Here is a 24,758-nt window from a genome sequence, read left to right as displayed (position 1 = left end):
CACCCATTATATATACATATCCGGATATCTACGTATTAACAACTGCATTCATACATTGAAAATACTTCTAATATTTTAAATACTTTCAATCTAATTGTCTGTAAATAGGTCGCTTACACCCACACCATATTCATTCTTTTCATTGTTTGGCGTATATAGATTTTTGTGTACTGTATTCGATACAACAGCATAAAATATTGACTTACTTGTGTACGCCCTGTTATACGTCACATTTTGCAATGTTCTAAACTACATTTAAAGTGTTATTAAACAACATTATTGATATACAAAAGCATAAACATGTATATAGGGGTCACAATAGCATGGTAGTTATATAATATGTTTCTTCTATCTGAAACTGTACTTCCAATTTCGATTTGACACAGCACATACCTGCATTTTAAAAGCAGGATATTTGTTTGTCTAAACTAAAATCTAGTTCAACTCATCATTATATTTTGGAATTCCTGTACAAAATCAGGAACAAGATGGCTTTGTCCGTGTTATTGTATTATTCTTGACTTTGCAAATTCGTGTCCTAACTATTCAGTAAGTCCCCCTTCCCCCCATTTGTCGTTTTAAGTTCTGTTATTTTGTTATCAACCTCAATTAAGCTGACAATAATATGAGAACCATGATACAAGATGCAAAATATTTTGAAAGAAATATGATAAAGGACATCATTTTTCTTTTCGAAGCATTGTAAACTCAGTGAAGATGTTGCATTGCAAACTTTAGTCGTACTTAGCCGAAGCGTAGAAGATTTCGACGCTTTTTCAGGTTTGAAACATTGTATAAACAGTATTTCATGGTGATATCTATCTTATAATGTATGAAATTTAAAGATACCGTGAATGATAGCATAACTATAACCCTATAAGGCCAGTATTTTTTATTATTGTTATCATATTTTATGTTACAGATTTCTCATAGTAAATATAATTTTTCGTATAAACACATGGCAGGGTATTAAACCATTTGAACCTGACATTTTATATATATATATATTATTTTAAAAAAAATAGTTGAAAATAGATCATGAACGTTACATTTAAATGTTTCGAATTGTTTCATGTATTATTCACTGTCCTTACTATGAACCATTTTTCAGATAAATTCACCGTTTCAAAACCGGATGGACTTAATTCCAAACTTAAATTCCTATTTTAGTTTGACCTGGTTTTTCTATTTAAGCTGGTGGCTAAAAAAGTACAGTATTTATCGACGCCATCTATGTAGCTTCCGGAGTTCTTTGATGAGACGAGTTGTACAACTGTTACAGTACAACAAATACAATGGCATCTTTAACTCTGCAATAATTATTGATTTAATTAGTAAGACAAATTATAATGTACAAATGTACTCAAATTAGGCTTTGCAAATACGATTGTAAATTCTGAAAATATTGTGTTGTTTTATTATTTTCAAATGGATATTGCATTTATTTAAACTCGTATAAAGAAATTTTAAAGATTATTCGTTCGGGGTATTTCTCAGAGCCGCGAGAATTAAAATAGCACTTCCGGCTAATTGCAAACCAATGATAAACGCAATCATTTTTTTCAATTTACGTATTCTACGCTTTCCGTGACAATATATACATCACTAGACCACTGTTGCAGAAAATGCTTCAGCAACACATATAGCTCTATTTTCCGGCAGTCTATTTATTTTTCAGGTGTTTCAGGTTGCTGACCTATTCCTTCACTCTTATGAGGCTGACTTTATAGCTGATCTGATCAGAAAGAAAGAATACCGTTTGGCTAGATCCCTCAATCTCAGTTTCCGCTATATAGATGATGTATTATCTTTAAACAATCCTAATTTCGGGGATTTGATACATCGCATCTACCCAAAGAACTTGAGATAAAGGATACTACAGACACTGTGAAGTCAGCCTCATATCTTTACCTACACTTAGAAATCGATGGTAAAGGAAAACTATTGACCAAACTTTACGACAAAAATGATGACTTTTCATTCAGAATTGTCAACTTTCCTTTCATCTGTGGCAACATCCCTTCGGCTCCTGCGTATGGAGTGTTCATATCACAACTCATACGTTATGCCAGAGCTTGCCGAAACTACGCAGACTTTTTGTATCGCGCTAGAACTCTAACAAATAGGCTTCTGGAACAGGGTCATGTTGCTACAAGATTGAAGTCATCACTACAGAAGTTTTATGGTCGTCATCATGAACTCGTGGATCGTTATGGTGTATCCATCAGCACCATGAAAACTGATTTATTCAACGGGTCATAGTTTTCCTTTCCTCGTTTGTCTACCCCGGACTTGACTTTTTATGAGCAACTCGCCGGGTGTTTCTAGAAATCAGAGGACACTTACCCTTCCGTTGCACCTGGTCCATGCTCCCAGTTTTTAGTTGAGTCCGAGTTGCTCATTTACTTTTGTTACTTTGTATGTATGATTTTAGTTACTTTACGTTCTTTGTTGTGTATGTCGGTTTTCCATGTCTGGTCTTTGTCCCTGGATTACAATCTTTTGATTACCGCTATAACCTTGGTTCCCTTGATTACTCTTTCAATACTTGGAGCCTTCCGAATTGATTAATTTTTCTATCAACATTTAAATTATTTAAATTCAAGACTTGAACACATTTGATTTCTTTGTGATGATGATTTACATGTTAGCAAATATATTGCACAAGAGAATACCTTGAATCTTGCGTCATTATAAATTTCAATACATTTTTCGTTTACATTTTTGGGAGGGATTTTTTTAAAATGACATATGATACATGACTGTTTAGTGGGACTTTTTAAAAAGAAAACTGATTTGTTCAACGGGTCAAAGTTTGCCTTTCCTCTTTCGTCTACCTGTACTTAACTATGAGCAACTCGACCGGTGTTTCTAGAAAAGCACCGGAACACCTGGTCCATGCTCCCATTTGTAGTTGAATCCGAATTGCTTATTTACTTTTGTATGTATTATTTTGGTTATTTAATGTTCATTATTTTGTGTGTTTGCTCTCCTTATTTAATACAGAAAGTATTTCAAAACGTGTTCTTCGTCGCCTTCAGATCGTCGACCACTCATGTAGCTGCTCCAGTTCTATCAGTAGAATAATATTTGAACGTCACAGAGAATACCAATATTGTCTGAATTTCCAGAAATGAAGGAAGATGCTATGATTCCTTAAATTTACAGCTCGATGGTATATTTTTCAACATATTTTCAAAGGTCAGAAATATTATCTTAACATAGTCAAAATCCATTCATTTTTAACCGCATATCAAATATTAACACAAAAGTTCACGCCCATCATCTCATACCAAGATTGCGTGTAACATTCGAAACATACTCTATGAGCCGGAGTCGGAAACTGTCTGTTTCAGAACAAAATTCTTTCCATAAATAACAGATTAATTGGAAAATTTGGTCCTAAAATATAAATTATAAGGATCTCTTCCACACTATCATACAACATTCAAGTAAAATGAATCGTATTTGTAAGTTTATATTTTTGTAAGGAGAAATATAAAATATAGAAAACACAAAAACTGAAAAAAAAACTCTATCATTAGAAAGTATTAATAATTTATTTTCAATCTGTTTTGTAATGAAGAACCCACCCCGTTACTCACATGATAATAATTATATTACTTTCTAGACATTTTTTTCTAAATTTAAAAAAAATCTTTGAGTCTCTCAAATGCCATAAGTTAGGTGAGAAAGATAACGTTAATATTTTCTCATTCCAATTTTTTTTATATAAAATATCTAATAATTAAGGATTAATGTTACAATAATTACTCTAAAATTTTCATCCAAATTCCAAACACTAAATTCAAATCACAACTTAGGATTATGCGACTGAGATGTTTTATTTAATATAACAAATTGTTGTATTTTCTTGTGAAAATTATAAGGTACAAATCAACCTATAAGGTGTAAACATTACTGATATTCAATTACCTCATTTTTGTATAAATTTCGCGTTTCTTGCATGTTAAAACATAATATATACATTAATAGGTCAAACATTGCGTAAAGGTTATAGCTTTGTGAAACTAATATCAAAGTTCATTACATGAACTGAAACTAAGAAGATATATTGTAAACATGATGTCTATTCATACCCGTAAATAGGGCTCGTAAGTCCGTTTCCAATTATTTTTATCAGGAATGTCTACTGTTGAAAACATTTAAAACCGATGAACGATTTGAATTTATTTTGTTACTTCCGGATACATCAATACGATGCATTAGAACTTTTATCATATTGTTATATTACGAAATTTATTATTGTTAGGATGAAGTTAAGCGCCATGTTCGTACCTTCGTATGCAAGAGTATTCTTCACTCTAGAAAAAAACACCATTGTCGCAAAATCACAGGGTCACGTCACGAGACTTCGAAGCCATATAGTTGAGAGTATTATTTGCGGGCGATCTAGCGAATTATGTAATATGAATAAAGCCATACGAACAATTGTGTCACCGGAAGTGTTGTTTTCCAGATCTACCTTTCATGCATACTTATCCAGATTCTGATAAATATTTAATAATAACCTGTATAATTCAATTCGTCTTTAGTTTTATTAAGTTAGTTTAGGATTGTTTCTAATTTCTGAACAAGTTGTATGAAATTATCTTCTTTCTGGCAATTTAAAAGTTTAACTGGCCTAAATCATGTAAAACCTGTTACAAAGTTATAGACATTCCTACTAATTCAATTTCTAAAGGATACGGTCGAAATATTCACAATTGATTCTTAATCAGAACAGGTTTTTGTTTAGGATTATTTGAATCGAGGATTGCGGATCAATCGACATTAATGAAGTCATATTACAGGTTAAACCAAATAATCTCGTTTGCTCAATCAGAGAGCTTGTTACAAATAAAAATTAAATTATTTCATAATAACCCCATATCTCTTATTTAACATTTATGCAATTTATTGTGTTTTATAACATTGTGTGAGCTTGTCATATCAGTCGAAGATATCAACTTTCGGTTATCATGTACCATCATCATAAATCATAACATCACCTGATTTTTTTGTTTTAAAACGATAAATAATAAAATCTATCTGAAATATAATAATTTTGATTTTTTTCTTAAGCGTGAACGTGACTCTGGTTATACGTGTAATTATGAAAAGTTTGTTTGTTTGTTGGGGTTTAACGTCCGAGCAGCAATATTTCAGCTATTTTCAGACGATGAACATGAAATGGATGATAAAATGAACATGAAATGATGATGAAATGAAGAAAGGGATGGGACACAAGGATAGTGGGGTCGACAAATTTTGATTGCTACTGGAAAAGGGGAGAGGTGGGTAGGGTCGGGCAATTTAGCCTCCTGTGGCGGAGCCCTATGGTTCCTACTCCGGGAGAATACAACAGTAGGGTTCTTTAACGTGCGAGAAACGTGGCATCTTTCCCAACACGGTGCACCAGTATGGTTTGCGGTCAGGTTTTCTGTATTATAGCCTGACAACCCCAGCATGTAACACGCCAGGGGTACCCCATTCCACCACCTGGGGCACACATCCCAGTTGCTCTGTGGGCAGAGCGCCCTAGCCCCCCGGCTAGGATTCTGAGCACTATTTAGTCGCCTTTTACGACAAGCTTAGCGCTGCTGCAGGCCTATTCTTTTAACACCCGGACCTGCACGAGGCATTATAAAAAGACCCAAAAAGCTTTCGCCTTAGTATTTTCGGTATATCACCATGTTGCATCAGTATATGTAATATTTACTATAAAAAGGAAGTCAGTTTCGGAGGTCTCATACAGCATGACAAATATATATTGAATTAGAGAAGTTTGGTTTTATCTTTCGATATGATCTACCTGAAAACAATGTTATTATACATCGTCGTTAGGTTTATGTCAAATGATTTTGTCTTATCAATTTTCTACTAAAAAGTGGAACCAGAAACTCATTTTTAGACGAAACAAGTTTAGAAAAAAAACATCACATTAATAGATTTATTCCACTATATATACCACCAAATATAAGATAAAGATTACAGGGTAGATAACTCTTGCAAATTCTTGTAACAATCTTATAGAATATGTATCGATTGAATCCTATTGATTTACTTCAAACCTGAATTTATATACAATCTTTCCACATTAAGTGCTATCCACTGTACTAATTAAATTTCCTTCGAAGTGGACAGATAAGCGCAAAAACAGTTCACACGAAATTGATTTTTAACCCTTCAAGTTCAAATCGTTTTTTTTTTTTTTTTTTTTTTTCTAAACGCGTTTTTTTTTTTCTTTTTTTTTTTGTCGTTCCATAGATTACGTCTTACTATTTGTGATCATGACTGTTTTCGATACGTTGTCTTCTCAAGACCAATGCATTCATCCGTCAGTAGAGGCAATTCTTAGGAACCCATGTCACACACGCGGAAGACAGCCTATGATTAGAAGTTTTAACAGAACCTTTTACTGGAGAATGATGAGAACACTTATGATTCAACTGACAAAACAACTGCACAGACAATACGTATGTAAACAAACATTCGGAAGTTAGAATATATCAAGTATCATTCAGTGAAAGAATCAGGCAAAATGTGTATAAATTTTGGCACATGAAGGAATAAAATGCAGAGAGTTTATGGCATTAACAAAGAATTTATACCTAATAAGCTCCATAAACAGCTATCAAAGTGTTTATTCAGTCCTGTTATGATATTGATAGATCAAATTCGGCTGAAATACACTATAGAGAGCAAGAAAATTTAGTTGACTGTGGCAAAATGATGGAAAAATTTTCTAGCGCTTTTTCCCTATATAAGCAGTTCAAAAATATCTTGGTCATAGATGTTTTAGAATAAATTTAAACAGCCATCTTTTCCGGTTATCTTCTAGATGTATTAATAATGCAGTTGAAGCATTAAAGACCAAATTGAGAAAAATGACGTACCATCCATTACCTGATTCTTTCACACTATGGTACTTCACTTGAAAACAAATGTATTGTATCTATACCAGCCCATAAGGATGTCTAAAAAAAGTTTTTACTATATAGTAAATAATTGTTGCATTTCCATTGTTGAATATCACCCCTTATAATATTTCACTCATAATATCATGCAATATGCTCGGGACAGTATTCACTAGTATAAATGCAATAACCCTATATTAATATTACATTCTCTTGTGCCAACTTCCGGTTGTCATTGAATATAGAAATAAGATCTGGAATAAACTGATTTACCCGTAGGTAGTCAAATAATGAAAAATCAAATCTAACTTCAATACAATTTGGAAAAATGAAAGTACACATTGCTGTTAGCAATATATACGTATTGCCGTGAAGAATGTATTGCTCGTTCTTTTCAAAAGCTCACGATTTTCTCAAATAACTTTCGTTTTGTGAAATTCAGGTATTTGGCATTTTGTTATTTGTTATTTGTTTATTTTTATTATAATTATTATTATTATTATTATTAACTGTTACTTTTTGTCCTGACTTTGTCGTCGTTTTTAGTTGGTTTTTGTTACAAGTTTAATTTGGATTATTGTTTGTGTATTATGATTTAAGAAAGTGTATATGTAAGAGTCAGGCAGGTTTTGATACACATAAAACAAATGCGATATTTTTCATTTTCCTCCCGAAATTCCCATTTCTTCATGGACCCACACGTCAAAGTATAACTAAACATCAAACTGGTTGCCATTTTAGATATCTCGACCAATAGTTCCTATCAGTTACACAAGAGTTAATGATGATGTTTACGTACAGGTATGCACATAAATTGTTTAGAGAGTAATGCTTTAAAATTAATTGTTTTTAAACAAACTCAGCCAATACTATCCAAGTTGACAAGTAAAGTCACAATGAAATATAAATTGACACTACTTACGGACTGAAATCATGAAACGTATACACACTATAGGAGCAGATGACAAGAGCATGTGCTTGAACTTTCTGTATAAGATTTATTAGATAATAATTCATACCCCATTCCGTGCATAATGATTGGTTGTTCACCTTTCACAACCTCGGCGATTACAGTGTTTACAAGTATAAATTATATGTACATATCGTAAACAACATGTATTTTATCACTTCGGCAAAAGATATAGGCATTTAATGCTTAAAGAGTAATCAAGGAACCATGATTCTAGCGGAAATTAAAAGAATGTAATCCAGGGACAATGACCAGACATGGAAAAGAGAAAAACACAAAATAAAATAACCAACATAATACATACAAATCAACAAAACTAAATGAGGAACTCGGACTGGGAGCATGGACCAAGTGCACCGGTTGGGTAAGCGTCCTCTGCTTTTCTAGAAACACCCGCCGAGTTGTTCATAAAAAGTCAAGTCCATGGTAGACGAAAGAGGGAAAAGAGGAAAACTATGGCACGTTGAACAAATCGGTTCTCATGTTGCAGATTAATGATATTATCTGCTTTATTCCATTCACGTTTTGGATCGTTTTTACAAAGCAACAATTTTGAAAGAATATGTTTATCAGCAGCCCGTATTTACTTCAAATATAAAAAATGACCACCATCTCACGTTGTCCGTGAATGCCGCAATTGGCACTGTCAATTAATTTCGGGTGTAAATTTCACTAAATGAGAGTCATACAAGAAAAAAAAAACGATAAATACAATCCGAATAGTTTTGGATTGGAATTACTAGGGCTAGCACTGTTTCATTCACCATTCACTCACAAACTTGACATTCGAAATTTTTATTTATTTTGTGAGTGAATGGTCCGATTTAACGTTTTGATAAATTCTGGAAATAGAAAGAATAATACTATAATAAGAGCAGACGCAACATCTAATAAATTATTAATTACATGTACATCAATATTGTTCTATAATCGTGCACTTACTGTGGACTTCTGTTTCATTGGACAAAACTGAACCAATTATTACAACACAATAAATATGTTACTATTATACCCCCGTATAGTGATAAAGGTGTCCATTCTTCCGTCCGTACTTCCTTCATTCTGTAAAGCAGAAAGTACCCATCTATCACCCATTAATCCTTCTACGTCACTGAATAGAATGTAATGAGAGTTTTGTTGTATTACATATTCCTTTTGTGTACCTTCTATTTAAGATTTCGATCCAAATCAATTATGACGTCATAAGGTGCATGCTTTCAAATGGGTGGTGAGGGTATGAAATTAGTAAGAATTGCTCAAAGTTTCTTTTCTAATTTTGAATTTATTGTTATAGGGACAGAACAAAAGTGAATCACATGACTTTTTATTGACTTTACAAGACCTATACATCAGAATTTCATTCATGGAATCACGAGAAATTCTTTTGAAAGATATTTTCTTAAACACTTTCGATGGGAAATTACGGCGACTTAAAAGTTATATGCAGTTTGGAATGTGCATTTTGTGTCATGATTCTGACAGTTTTGATATAACTCTACAAAGAAGATGCCAATCGAGTATACCTTCTCTTGTAGAATACCATACACGATCGTTGTTTGTGTTAACAAATTTAAAAGAGAGCCTACATCGCCATAGTTATCTAACATTATCATAAAATACATTAAAAAACATAAAAATTAGATATATTTTACCTAAATCTTTGTAACATATCGATTGTAATCGTTTGCAGTATAAAAAGATAGTTTGATATGAAATAAACCTGTGTACATTTTGTTGTTTTGTTATTATTCTAAAATGTCATCCATTCAATACGAAATACAAAATTTAGATGTAAAACTGTAAACAAAATGAAACCCGAATTGTAATTTTTTGCTGATTGGTTGTGTGAACACTTCCGATGGTATCAGTTTGGGTGGTTAAAGTTTTAAAAATATTTGTCGTGAATGTTTTTTTTTAATTTATCTCTGCACTTCGGGAAAAACGAAAAACGAAACACCGTTGCTGAAATGAAGTACATTATTAAAGAAGCAAGCTCTGCACTGACAAGTACTTGTACAACAATATATTATGTATTTTCGCAAAAATGTGTGCCTGATGTATATGTTTTCAGTGGTTTCAAGGGTTGAAATAATTTTAAGCAATTGATAACGATACCGACAAACAATATCGTAATATGTTGTTTTTTGTTCTAATTATACATTGTACAAAGTATGAGGTATGATTTTTTTTTCTTTTCACTTAATTTGAAACTTCAAAATCCTAGTTTTTTCGGGATAACAGGGGACAATATTTAGATATCTCTTACCGACAACAGAACAAAAACTAACTTACTTGCATTACACAATAATTGATAGTAGTAAAACATGATACGACATCGTTCGTGTATTATCAAAAACAAATTCTGAAAAATAAAATAAACTCCTTTGGATAAAAAGTACGCAATACCCAAAGCAAATAATTACAGGTATAGAAACAGGTTTTAAAAGATTATGACTCCTTTTTCTTTCCGTTTTAAGTTCACCATTGCCATGCAGTTTTCTTTCTTGATTAAAAAAAAAGATCCGTTTCCATTGCACTGTCAAACGATTTAATTGGTAAGAAAGCAATGAAAAAAATAAAAGTTCAAGCAAGTCTTCTCTCGATCCTTTTCTCGCATTCAACGTATCTGCTCAAGTAAAACCTAAATGTAAACCAGGGAACTCAGACGACACTGGAAACACAAAAAATATTATAAAGTACACAAAATAAATCGAATTGCACGACCCTTAATAAAACCATGGGGGAACTCATCTGCTCTAGAAAGATTAGAGGATTCTGAACTCTGCTTCTTACAGTTGTAACTCCCCAATTAAAGCTGAAACAACCATGTTACAAAATATTCAAAAACATTAAAAAAAAACTGTGATGAAACATATTAGTGTGGTCCTTAGGCAGTTCCACATTGTTGACAATACATAATATAGTCTGTTCTTGTATGATAATGTACAATCGTTTACAAATGTCAAAACCCACACCGGAAATATATTATTGTATTCAATTAAACGGTTTTTCGATGATGAATCGTACTTCAAAAGCTGAAAAAGTTTTAGACTCATTCCAATAAATAATATGGAAATACTTTAATTTCACATTCATTACTAATACAAGCTTTGATAGCAATATATCATCATGTGTTGAAGTTAAGTGAAATATTGTTTAACAAAAATCAAAATAATAAATCGTTAATCAAAACAGATCACAAAATAAATCAACATGCTGATTTTCTTTTCTATCTGACCTTCTCACCGCTGAGGAAGATAAGAGTAATTTAAGGGAACCACGTTTCTAGCGGAAATTAAAAGTATATAATCTAGGGACAAAGACCAGACATGGAAAACAGACACACACAACAAAGAACATAACATAACCAAAATAATACATACAAAGTAACAAAAGTAAACGAGCAATTCGAACCAAGTTGGGAGCATGGACCAGGTGACGTCATCATAAATGTTTTATGTCATATCTGAATTTGCGTACATGTCCAAAAATTAACTTTAAACGTGAAAAATGGACTAGGAAACCATTATCGGTAACAAAAAGACGTATAAACACTCGTTTTAAAATAATAATCTGTTTTCTAAATTTCAATCATGACAATGAGAATAGGTTCAAACTAGTTAATTTTCTCTTAACGAAACACATTTTTCTCTGGTACATGTTTACTATATCAATCAAGATCAATTATCAATGTTCTTTATAAATGTCCAATATTAAATGTGTTTTTCAATACAATGCGTCCTGAAATCAATGAAAAAACGATTGAATTATTTCGGTTGTCATTTGTTTAATTATAATTTATCCCTATTGTGCCCCGGAAATCAATACAGAATGTATGGGGAGTCCCCAGCTTCACAATGCAGATGACTCAAAAATACACGTTCACAAATTACAGCAAAGCCTTGTATTAGTATATGAAGATAAAAACGTATATTATAAAATTTTTACATTACATGACACCGTTGTAGGACACTTTAATGCCGGAAAAAATTCCGAAGTATTTGTAATTTAACAATATCAAGTACCTCAAACGATTTAAGTAACATTATGTGTAAGAATCAGGCATTAGGTAGCGCAATAATTTTTCTCAATTTGGACTTTTTTTGTCTTCGAATTTATTTAATACATCTAGGAGACAAGTGAAAATCTATTTTTAGATTTATCCTGAAGCATCTGTGACATAGATATTTTATTATTGCTTATATGGGAAAAAGTGGGGGAAAATTTTCCCGCCATTTTCAACTAAATTTGACCTATCAATATTTTGAAAAGGTAAACTTTACAAACACTTTGATGGATATTTTTGGAAGTTATGAGGTTATTAATATTTATATAATTCAAAACAATCGCTGCGCATTTTTCTTTTTGTGCTACATCTTATACATACTTTGTCTGATTCTTAGACTGAGAGGTAATTTTATTTTGATCGTAGGTGATTTTTCATCTCAAGTGTCGAAGAATGTTTTATGTTTCGTTATTTAATGCGGTACGTTCAGGTAGTTTAAGTATAACCTATTTTATCATGATATGAAAAAAAAAATCCCATTTGAAGCTCTTGTCAAACAGAGAACAATGCGCCTGTTTAAATTCAGACGATATGGCCAATTTTAATGTTTTAAATCTAATAATTGAATTTTTGAATGATCGCAAATTTCCGTTTATCATTTATAGTGACGTCATAATTTTCAATTTTGATGGACAATTAAATTATAATTAATAATTGTACTGTGTACTTTAATGTTGTTTTATCTGTATTTCATTTTCCTTCGTGTGATTATTAACGAATGAATGAATAATCAAGTATTTTAAACCGTTGAAAATAGCAACTTTTGGAAAAAAAACATTGATTCGCTCACATGATCTTTACATAGAAACTAACAAAGTATATTCAAAAGCATTTTTCAGCTTCAGGTGGGATGCGTCTTTATTGTATGAATTTATGATATACCATGGTTCTCAACTCCGCATGGAATGAATAGGGATTCATATTGCATAGGAAAATGGCATATTTTTTTGTAGGTTTAAACTGATCTACAACTGGTATGTCAGTTACTGCTAGTAGTCCTATGTTTGTTGTTATTATAATCAGTTTCTTTACTTCCGTTTTCACAAGGGACTCACACCTTTTGAACTGACTTTTAAGTGTTTTTAGATGTGTTATGTTTTTTTCCCAAACGGCCAGAATTAAAAAAAGGTGAGGGCTGTGATCACACCAAAGTAATTTAACCCTGCCGCGATTGCGCTTGTGCTAAGTGAGGAATTCTTTTCATCTGCATGTCGTGTTCAGTTTTCACTTTTATGCTACTGGAGTCTATAATGGCATCTCTTTCGCTGTACTATTGAATGATGTTTTGGGACAGCTGCAGCCTGTTCTGTGGTGTGGGGGTTTCCTGGTCAATAATTGAAGACCCGTGGATGGCCTTGAGCTGAAATTTTTCATCCCGGTTGGTTGTTGTATCTTTGACATATTCACCATATCAATTTTATTATTAAAAAAAAGAAATAAACAAATGAATGAATGAATAAATGAATGAGTAATAAAGGAAACCAAGAATCGAGCGGAAATCAAAAGGATATATTCCAAGGATAAAGACTAGATATGGACAACAGACACACAGCAAAGAACATGAAATAACCAAAATTCCACGTACAAAGAAACAATAGCAAATGAGTAACCTGGACTCCACTAAAAACTGTAAGCATGGTCCTGGAACTGAGATAGGATAAGCGGCAATGAACGAACGAATGAATGAATGAATGAATGTGTGAATTTTTATCATAATTTTATAGTAGTCCAAGGACATCCGACGGTTTTATAAGCGAGGAGAGGCGTGTGATTTTTTTTTTAGAAAAAAGTAAAAGTTCCAAATTGTGGAAGAATATTTTTCAGCCAATGAAACAAAATATGATTCAATATGATGTTCTCCATTACCTAATAAAGGCAGATTTTCAAAAAGTTAAAATATTGATTTTGGTCGCTGAAGAAATATAAATAGAAAATAAACCTTATCCAATTTCAAATCCCAGACACGCACCCAATTTCGCCCCCCCCCCAACCCCCACCCCACCAAAGGATAAAATGGTCGGTGCCTTAGCACTTTAAAAGTTCCCTCAAAACTTAAGAACATTGGCATTTGGAACCTAACAAAACATGGTCAGTTAACTCAAACCTATGTCAGTCTCATTGAACGAAACAAAACATCACCCATTTCGTGTTTGTTTGGTGTGATTGGTGTGTCTGTCTTTTCCACCAACGAAGCAAGGGTAATTATTGAAGGTAATTATTAAAACAACATTCTATTATTGGTAACTACAACAGTCAATCTGTAAATTGAAATAATGTTCTCATTAAATTCATCTTGGTATAGTAATAATCATAATAAAAAAATCAATTGCATATTACTTTTAGAAACATAATTCACTACACATAATACATTAATTTCAATGCTGAATATTCATATTTGACGTCGAGCATTAGGTTTAGTTTCGGTGAAGAAAAACATAACTTTGTGTGTAGTGGTAGTCATGAGTAAACAAAGCAGAAAAAGTAGATACGATATCTATGATACACAAGGCTCAAAACTTTTCTAAACGCTGCAGACAGGCTTTTCGAAATTTGGATTATAATAATGGAAAACACTGCGTGATAATCGGTTTCGTGGTGTAAAATCATTCACCATGATCAGCGAAAAAAAAATCCTGCTACATCATTCTTTATTCCTTTTCCAGAATGGCAAATTTGACCTGTATAGAGTTTATTGCTGTTTTGTCGGAAAATTCTATAAAAACGTAGAAATGTAGATTGTAAACAATGAATACTTTAAATACTTTATACATTGGACAATGGCAGAAAAAATATGTAGATTTTGCATATAACAATGTTGCCCGCGTTACGTAATTTAATTCAAGATATTACATGTATTCGGAGTAGCAATAATTATATACAGTCCAGTAGTTCAACTCAAATAGTCCTTCAAAAATATCATACACATGTACTAATAAATATACATATATTATTTCAGTTCATTTCGTATCGAAAGGGTTATTGCTCATTTTCAACATTTTAATAAACAATACTTCGTTTAAACAAACGATATTAATGTTTCATATTAATGACGCATTTTAACATTGGCCCAATTTCATAAATGATTTCAGTATTTAGGTATATTGGAGACAACATTCTATTCTTTTAAGTGGAACCATAAGAAACCTGAAGATACATGTTATGAGGAGGATAAAGTAAAAATAATTTCTGATTGATTTAGCCATCCCCTCCCCGCAAAAAAGATAACATTATTCCTCACTTTTGGTCTTTTGTTTTCCATTTTTTTAAATATATACTTTGTCATTAACCCGACAATGGAATTTGTATAAAACCCCAGCAAACTAACTTAGAGCTTATACCCAATCAATACGTTACAGTCATATATAGTATTTGGTTACCGATCTGCGAAAGCGTTTTATCTTTTTTATGACAATCTTATCGTTCAAAATTATCAAGATGAAAAAAAAGTATGATAAATGTACATGAAGATAAACATAAAAGGTCCAAAATAGGATATATTTAGACCTTCAAATGCATTTGAAAGTTTGAGATTATTTCTTAAGACATTGAACAAAAATGGGCTGTTTTAATTTATATCCGCGCTTAAAAGTTTCAATATTTCTGTCATGCATATATCAAGAATCAACTTTCATAATTATCATTGTATTACTAATCGAAATCGATTTAAGGAGGTAGACCTAGGGTAAGGGACATAACACATGAAGTCAGTGATATGTTTGTATCATATTCAATTTCACCAAAGCCTATCAAGCTTTCATTTGACACAGAATGAAATCAATCTAAGCTACTTTGATGCGTACATGACATTGATGAAAAAAAAAAACAAAATAAAAAAATACTATCTGTGGGCAATTCTTTCCAGTGGACGTACATTTATTACTGAAAATGAGTTCGGTCTAGCAAGATCCTTCATTTACAATATTTTCAAAGCTACATTTGTAAAATTTTAAAAAAAATTAAGAATTAAAGAGTCTACAAAATGTTGCATTTCATTTTGACGGAAACATTTATCGTGGACTAGACAAATCAGATCGTTCAAATTTATATAATTTATATAGCGAGAAGCGATATGGTATCATAGAGACAACAACCTCACTGAGGTCACCCATTGGCATTCAATGAACGACGAGGAAACCCTCATAAACAGGGCTGGCTGCAGCTGGCCCCAATATTTCATTAAACACAGGTACAGCGGAAGAGTTGCCCCAATATACGCAATTAACATAAAAATAAACTAAATATGGACACGAAATAAGACAAACAGATGCCAGAAATTCCTGACTTGTGACAGGTGCAGACAAATGTGATGGGGTTTAAGTACTTTGGCTTGATCACAACCCTTCCCCCTTTTAAAATCTGGACACTGAAAAAAAATATTACCAATGACAGCCTTTATAATTTTATGCGTGTAGAGCAATGTGCGGACTGTTTTCTGTACTAATATTTCATCTGATCTTAGCAGGAAATTTACATTTTATCGGCATAATCATGTGGTAACTAAAGATGGATTGAAATGGTATCTTTCATTTCTCGATAACATTTTCTAGTCAGTTCCTTTTGAACTTTCTAGTTCCGGTGATATTTTTCGTAACATTTATATTAAAAAATTCTATAATGTACTTAAACCTTTTCAAAAACAGGGTACAAGGTAATAAACCATTTTTTAATAGCAACTCAACTAAACCGCATACATATAACACTGCATACTTGTACGAAAATGATAAACTTGGGACATTTCAAGCAGAATTGTGCAATATGGGGTCTTTTTATCAACTAACTTACATATTATTCCTAGTATTTTCGAGTATTACCGATACTGGTATTCAAGTATTGTCGATACTTGTATAGCCTATTAGTTCCACAAATGGTCCTAATTAGTATGGTTACCTGTTTTGTCTACTTTTTTTCCCTTTGGTAAACTACATTTTTTTTGTTCAAGGGATACAAGCACACAGAAAGTAGAGAAAAAATGCCTTCTTTGAAAGAGTAATCGCGGGAACCAAGATTCTGGCGGAAATCAAAATAATGTAAATTATTAGGGACGAAGACCTGACTTAGAAAACAGACACACACAACAAAAAGCATGACATGACAAAATTAATACATTCAAAGTAACAAAAGTAATTAAGCAACTCGGACAACACTAAAAATTGGTGCATCGGTAGCTTCCTCTGCTTTCCTAGAAACACCCGCCGAGTTGCTAATAAAAAGTTTGGTCTAGGGTAGACGAAAGATGAAAGCAAATCTATGACACGTTAAACAAATTAATTTTCATGGTGCAGATGGATACACCGAAACGATCCACGAGTTGATGATGACGAGCATAAAACTTCTTTTTGTGAAGACTTCTATCTTGTAGCAACATAACCCTGTTCCAGAAGTTAGAATTAGTTGTAAGAGGTCTATAGCGAGATACCAAAAGTCTTGTGTAGTTACGGCAAGCTCTAGCATAACGTATGAGTTGTGATATGAAAACTCCATAAGCAGGTGCTGAAGGGTTGTTGCCTCAGATGAAAGGAAAGTTTACAATATGGAATGAAAAGTCATCGCGTTTGTCGTATAGTTTGGTCAAAATATTTTCTTGCAATGAAATTTGAAATTGCTTCAATTTCATTTAATGTAATGTTATTGATGTCAGAAACATTTTATTTTTAATTTTCGGATCAATTATTTGATCATAACACACAGGAAAAGAAAATGACGGTGGTTACAATGAAATACCTTTGTTTCGTAAATAAGAAACCACGAGTTTCTTGCATTTGATTCAGTATAATTATTGTAATTTTCACATTTATATAATACGTTATGTAATCATGTAACACCAATGCTGCTTCTTTTTGTTTTTGTTTTTGTTTTTGTCTTTTTTTTATTTGTTTGTTTTTTTGGGTTTTTTTTTTGTTTGTTTGTTTTTGTTTTTGTTTTGTTTTGTTTTGTTTTTTTGGGGGGCTCTCAAGTATACTTATAGGTTACATGCTTTGGACCAGTGACAAAAGAAGTAACCGTCGTTAACATCAATGCCTGAAACATAAACACACATACACACACAGAGGATTATTTATCTCTGTTTAAAGGACATATTTTCTTTTACTCTGTGGTGTGACAATCGATAATTTAAAAACAGTTACGATTGAACGGTTCATTTGTAAATAGGTATTTAACTATTATTTGGTAATGCTAAGTTTAAACCAATGACTTATTTCGTGGAAAGAGTGCTGTGTAACAATATTGTTCTTTTTGCAAAACCCCCACCCCCTTCATTCATGTTATAAGTTGTATATGACAGTACGTGAGATTGTATTTTTTCTCATTATTTAAAGTTCCGGAATTGTTTCATCTATATTCAAAATTCAAGTTAATCAAGTGTATTCATCTTTTACCGGACATTGACTTAATTACATATGAAAATGGAATTTACGATGACTATAATTATGCTTCAGCTGAAATCCCACAGAAATGGGATTTCATATAAAAAAATCTTTATAAAAAGGCCAATATCTCAAAAATGAATACAAATTTGACTTGTCTGTCTCATTAACAACAAGCATTGAAATGCATGTTACTAGTAGGTAGCTTTACATATTGAAAAAAGTTCCATTTAGGCATGGGACATACATTATACATGCATTTGCACGAAAACAAATCATGATTTTTAATTATTCATGCAGAATACTTGCATTGTTGATGTTTTCTTAAGTGCTGGTGGATTGCCGTTTAACATTGGAATGCTTTAGAAAATGAATTGTTAGTATATTTTTTTTTTTGGTCAAAAACTTTTATCGGGGTTCCTAGAAGTGCAAGCAACCCCCCTTTTTGTGGCAAGAGTGAACTTCCATCAAGAACCCCTAAACACCTGCATGTATATATACAACTGGTCCTTTATTCATTGAACACGAAGTCAGCGCATCAGAAATGTTGCAAACATTGATTTCAGAACCAGTCGCACAGTAAGATGTAATCACAAGTCATGTTCATGCAAGCAACAATCTGCAGTTTCTGCAATTTATATGCAATTCACAGCTAAGTTAATCTATGAAGTAGAAATATTGTTTTGTGAACTTAATTTCTCAGTTTTAATTTAATTTCGATCTAGAGCGAGGATAGACAAAGCATTAACGTTTTGACTGCATGTTCAATTAGTTCGTCTATTCAAAAATATTAAATTTAAAATTTATTTTTACGGGTATACTTTTCGACTTTTTTATGAAGAATATCTACATGATAATTCATTTCTTTTACAGGGTTTATACTCGCTATATGCACATGGTGTTCGTTTTTTGTAGTAGCTTTAATGTGTGATTGTAAAAGATTTCCAAAGAAAACTAGACAAAATCTGCTCAAACAGATAACATGTAAAAACTACAAGGGAAGTAACTCTGTCCAAGTCACATCGCAAACTGAAATAATAGATATCAGTAATAGAATTGAAAATTTACTAAACAAATATGTAAGTAAATATCAAGTTTCTTTTGAAAATATGGGTCTATATATTAAATGTATATTTAGCATATAGTCTCGGTCCCACTGTAACAAGCCGGAAGTGCTTACCTCAATTGCAACGGAGTTCACCACGGTTTTTAAAGTGATTTGTTACGCACGTATATTTTATCTTAGTCTGTTGTCCCAGGCTATGCGTCTTGTTCAGGAATTTCTACTTGTTTCACAGTTGAAGTCTCTTTTTTTCTCACACCTGTCAATTTTTAATATCAAATTTAACTTCCGGTTGTAGCTATTGCGCTTTGATATGAACTCAATTATTTCTCATCCATGTTGCATGTTTTTAAATATTCCACTGTAAAAATAACACTTGGAAACAGTATTCTTACACATTTAATCTTTTCAGATGTAATGAAAATTTAGGACGTTTAACAAAGGAAACTGATACAGGAAATATTTTGTAACTTTTTTAAATGCTCCATTGCTTTTTCTCGAATTCTGCTCAATGTCTGAAATTAAATCATTATATAGTTGGTTAAGCACAAGGTTAAGGCGCACAGTCGCGGGTCTAGGGGAGGGTGCAGGTGGTTGGCATCCCTCCTTTTTGTTGAAAAATTTGTCATTTTCGTTCGTAAAATTGCCAAATAACGTCCTTTATCTGAGGTACCTCTGCTGGCACCCCTCCTTTTCAAAGTGTGTGGATACGCCCCTGGGATGTGCAGAACACCTAAAAGATTGTTCGGAATTTCAAATCGAAAGAATGTGAACTAAACAGAAAATATACAAGTCATTTATTTCCATAATTTCAAATAATCAATATTTATTTTTTCAGTCTTTGATTACATGTAAGTGCGTTTTACCTCGTCGCCTTGAAAATGAAATACTTCCATCATTTGTCGTTGATTAAGTATTGATTTTACATTACATCGAGTAAAGCCAAGTCGCCCGTTTCCGAAATTTTAGCTAATTCTTTCGTGTAAACTATAACCGATTTATACAGCCGATTTTAAAGTATATATTACTCTGCTAGCTTTTATTACCTCTTATAAAATAGGTGTCAAAATTATCAAAAAGGCATGAACACTGTTTGCCCATTCTGAAACGTCAAAGCTGTTTTATGTATACCATATGCGTGTAAATCATACGCATTTCTCTATTGTGATGCTTTGACCTATTTATGAACATTGCAGTTGTTTCCAACTTTCCGGTTTTCGCCTTGATTTTGTGTTCGGTATAATGCACGGACTCTACATTTTATCATCGTTTTTCCACGGGCTGGCCATTTTTGTCGTATTGTTTTACCCCGAGCGTGATTTATTTCGATTCTAATATGACTAGTTTTTTCTTCATATTTTTTAATAGACGCAGCCTGTGTGTTGCACAAAATGTTGGTCATGTGTTTAAGACTTGTTTACCATGGCTGTGGTCTAAAATGTTTTGAAGCATGTCGTATTTGAATTACCTACAGTTTGCATATCACTTCGGTAATTTATTATAAATCTTTATGCTCATGGTGTATTTTACCATTTTCATGTTCAGTGCCCAATTGTTGAACGAACTCTTTCACTGCATGGAATTTCTATCTAAATAATCTGAGATCAGCTTAGATTTTTACATTACAGGTTAATAACAGTAGGAAGGTGGTAAAAATCGGCCTCACAAGAAAACAAATAAAGAAACTGAAATATCCAGTCTTTTCGGTGAGTTGACTTTGTAATAAAATCATAGTATTGTATGTGTGTGTTAGAGAGAGAGAATGTGTGTGTGTTACAATTGCAATCGAAATATATTCTCATTTTCTTACGTCTCCATCCGTCTTTCAACGATACATAACGGGAATAGGTATGGTGTATATGTCAAAGAGACAATAATCCCACCAGAACGAAAATGTCAGCCAAAGGCCACCCATTGGTTTTCAATGAACGACTAGGAAACCCTAAAACCACAGGGCAGGCTGCAGCCGGCCCCAAAACATCATTTTACACAGGTACTGCGAAAGAGTTGCCCCATTATACTCAAGTAACATAAAAATAAACTAAAGGTGTACACGAAAGACACACAGAGGCGAGAAATTCCTGACCTTGGACAGGCGCAAAAAATGTGTCGTGGTTACATGTGAAGTACATGTACCTTGACGTGATCACACCCCTTCAAAATCTGGCCACTGTGGAAAAAATATATCACAATAAGCACACGTAAAATCAGTATAAAAAGGTCTGAGTCCTTTGTTACAACGGAAATAAAAAACTGAATATAAATTACACAAATATACAAACTAAGGACTTTTAGCAGTTAACTGACATGCCAGCTCCAGACCAGTGTTCATTCTTTACCATTACATGTAAGGTGTAATGAAAGGATGTTGTCTAAAATGGTACGAAATTTGACTTTTTGTGTACATTCTGCACTATCAATGAACCATGATTTTTTAATTGTCTACAGAAAAAGAAGCGAGCGGATAAGAAGAAAAAACATGCACAGAAGAAGACTGGTCAGTTAATTACAAAGAAAATTGCATCCGATCTTAGAACATTTTACATAAAATTAACTTCGATGGAACTTATGGAGGTTGGACAAGTTAAAAGAGTATTTAAAGTAAATTTTGCAGAGGATATTAGAAAAATCAAACAGAAATTAGAATCTATTATGTGCCGTGCTACTATATTAGATGTATGCGCAAATCAGTTGTGCCGAGATGTGTGGAATGTTAAAAAAATGGCTGACTACCATGCACAGTCTGAATTACTTCTTAATCGACTTAAAATTTATGTAAGTCAACTGAAAGGGATCACACTATAGTACTAAAGATAGACTTACATTATTATTGTTCATGGCGTTGTTACGTTTCCGTTCGTACGATATGCAGTGGTGGATCCAGGCGGGGGGGCCAAAAAGGAGCAAATAATAGCCGATACCTTTCCCTTTTTTCTGGTCTCCATTTATGACCCTTTCACAATTGTAATCATCTCTGGATCCGCTCGTGTGGTATGTGTGTTAGTAACCTTATAGTATATGTGCTTGTTACGTTGAAGAAATGATAAGTGTATAATATTATATTTATAAGCCAGCCTACACAATTATCGCAGGCATTTTATTATACATTTATATTGTACAAATTCTGCAGCTGTTTTAACTTTTACCCGATTCTTGGAATGCTTAAAACATCTGTTGTTCATTTTTTTCTTACATTAATTTTTTGTTGTTACTTGTGATTTTATTTTTATTTTATATTTTTATACACATACTTTACATCTTGGTTATATGGTTTTTATGTATTATTTTAATAAATTGATTTCAAATGAGTTTTTAGATAGTTTACTTGTAAAATTTACAAAGAAATTGAGAATTACATCGAACTCCGGTGGCAGCTGACTTACGTATATCATCTTTCCAAAAAAAGTTCAGTTTTCAAATTTCGAGAACCATGGGATCGTTGGGAAGTGTAACTTTATAATATGCCCGTAGCCAGGGTGTTCGACGGGTTCCGACACCCCCCTTTTTCACGATTTAGGAGCAATAAAAGCGTTTAAACAATAACAATAAGGTTCAAAACTCTAAGGGTATTAACTGCTAAGTTTAGCGCCACGGATGGGACTACTTTGGTCCCTGTATCGCTACATTTCTGGCAAATTAACTCAAATTTCTGCTTCCGATGTCTTTTTAGTGTTACACAATAACGGAAACAGCCTGCCGCGTGGCGTCTAGTCCCAGCTAATCGTTTATTGACGATTAGTCAGGAGCGAGGATACCAGGCCTCTGTAATTGGAGCTATACAGCCTTTCTCAGTACTTCAGAAAAAAAATCTGCGCCCAATAATATTTTGTGTGGAGCGGAAATGGCCGATTAGTTCCGATTGAGGCTACAGTTGTATTATAGCGGAAACGGTAGGACAGACTGAAATAATCTAACAAGTAATTTAGTAGTTGTATTATCAACTGGGCTCTGTATACTTATGGCCAGATAAAAAACACGAATATCTGGTTTGTACATGTAAAACCGCGTGCTTAAAATAGCATCATGGCAGCATCACCCTCGTAAACTTGGTAAATGTAATTGAAAACCCCACCAGTCTAGGAAACATTACTTTGCTTCGATGATTAAATTACAAATCGAGTTTTAGCTTTTTTCCAAGATATTGATGGTCAATACATATTTAAGACCATGACAAGAGGATAGTTCATAAGGACAATAAAAACCGTATATATCATAACAACTTTTACCATTTTGGAAGTAAACAAAAACAGGGCTGACAAAAATTATGAAAGGAAAGTTTTTAAGGATTCACCTTCCTCATATTAGCTTTTCTAAAAAATCTGGCTGTCTCTTAGAACTTTATGAATTTTTTTTTAAACGATACTATTGGTATTTTTAATGGCAAACCTATTACGATCTTTTTTATATACATTTTAGTTGTATGTACATTTTTGGTCATTTACTTTCTACTTGAAGTAGATTATAACGTTTCTTTCTTATTTTCTTTTTCTATTGTTCAGTTGTACCTTATTTAAGAGCCGCCATCCCATGCCTTGTGCGTATTTTAGCCATACCAGCGACTTGACCAATGAGCAACGGACGTTATTTTCTCAACTGTTACCCATGTAACGCGACTGGTTGCCCATGTTTGCTATTGATATAATGGCTATTCATGACCAGTCATGACGCGAGAATTAAAAAAAAATCACAATCCACATTCTGATAAACCGTGGGACATGACCGAGGAGGCTTAAATGGTATAGAAGAAATGAAAGGTACGTGTACTTGCCTTTTCTATTTTCTAATCCTTTTGTGGGATTCGGTGGCCAAATCAGAAATTGACTTCAGAGACTGAATCCACAAAAGGGATAATTTTCAATTTCTGTAATTTAACTCGAGGCGCTCGGGTAAATTTTTGAGTGCACTTGAACAGTTAAGGAATTTTAACGGCCAAATAGGGACCACATTGTCTGATCCTGTGTCAACCATTCAAATTTTATAGGGACTTTGATGAAATTTTCTATCCTGTACTAGTATTTTTATTTTGAGAAAATAAAGGTTGTGTATTTTTCCTTTACGCAGAGTGGTTGAATATAAACAGAAACTACAAGGACCCTAAGAGATTCTGCCTTTTTTTTTCTTATGACCTGTCCTGCCTTTTTATTTTTTATTTCATATTTCATCTTAGTTCCCATTAACAAAATTAGGGCTACAAGCAAAATCCAGGATCCTTCGTATAATATACATCAAGCTTGCATGGGATACCCATAATGCTTTTCCCAAGTGTCCATGGTTAGACCCCTAGGTTGACTTATCAGCATGCTGCACATTAGTACAAAGCATTTTATTCAGGATGAAATGGTCGCATTAACTAATGCACGCAAGAATATTAATG

General features: G+C 32.9%; 1 protein-coding gene and 1 long non-coding RNA gene across 2 annotated transcripts; one reads left to right on the top strand and one right to left on the bottom strand.

The window, feature by feature from the left end:
• Positions 1-888: 888 nt before the first annotated feature.
• On the bottom strand, positions 889-19,765 carry LOC148620778 (uncharacterized). Its single transcript, XR_015920952.1, has 4 exons — positions 19,502-19,765; positions 10,183-10,252; positions 6,283-8,952; positions 889-1,310 (listed from the first exon to the last, which is right to left on the bottom strand). It is a non-coding gene; the product is annotated as an uncharacterized LOC148620778 (long non-coding RNA).
• Positions 18,716-23,026, top strand: LOC148620777 (uncharacterized). Its single transcript, XM_088574578.1, has 3 exons — positions 18,716-19,400; positions 21,013-21,090; positions 21,833-23,026. Exons 1-3 carry the CDS (start codon positions 19,245-19,247, stop codon positions 22,187-22,189), a joined length of 591 nt encoding a protein of 196 aa, XP_088430704.1. The 5' UTR covers positions 18,716-19,244; the 3' UTR covers positions 22,190-23,026.
• Positions 23,027-24,758: the final 1,732 nt, after the last annotated feature.

The sequence above is a fragment of the Perna viridis genome, chromosome 3 (genome assembly GCF_037379345.1).
Source record: "Perna viridis isolate PV_CMFRI_1.1 ecotype Kerala chromosome 3, ASM3737934v1, whole genome shotgun sequence".
Taxonomy (NCBI): Eukaryota; Metazoa; Mollusca; class Bivalvia; order Mytilida; family Mytilidae; genus Perna; species Perna viridis.
This window is presented reverse-complemented; position numbering and strand designations above follow the sequence as displayed.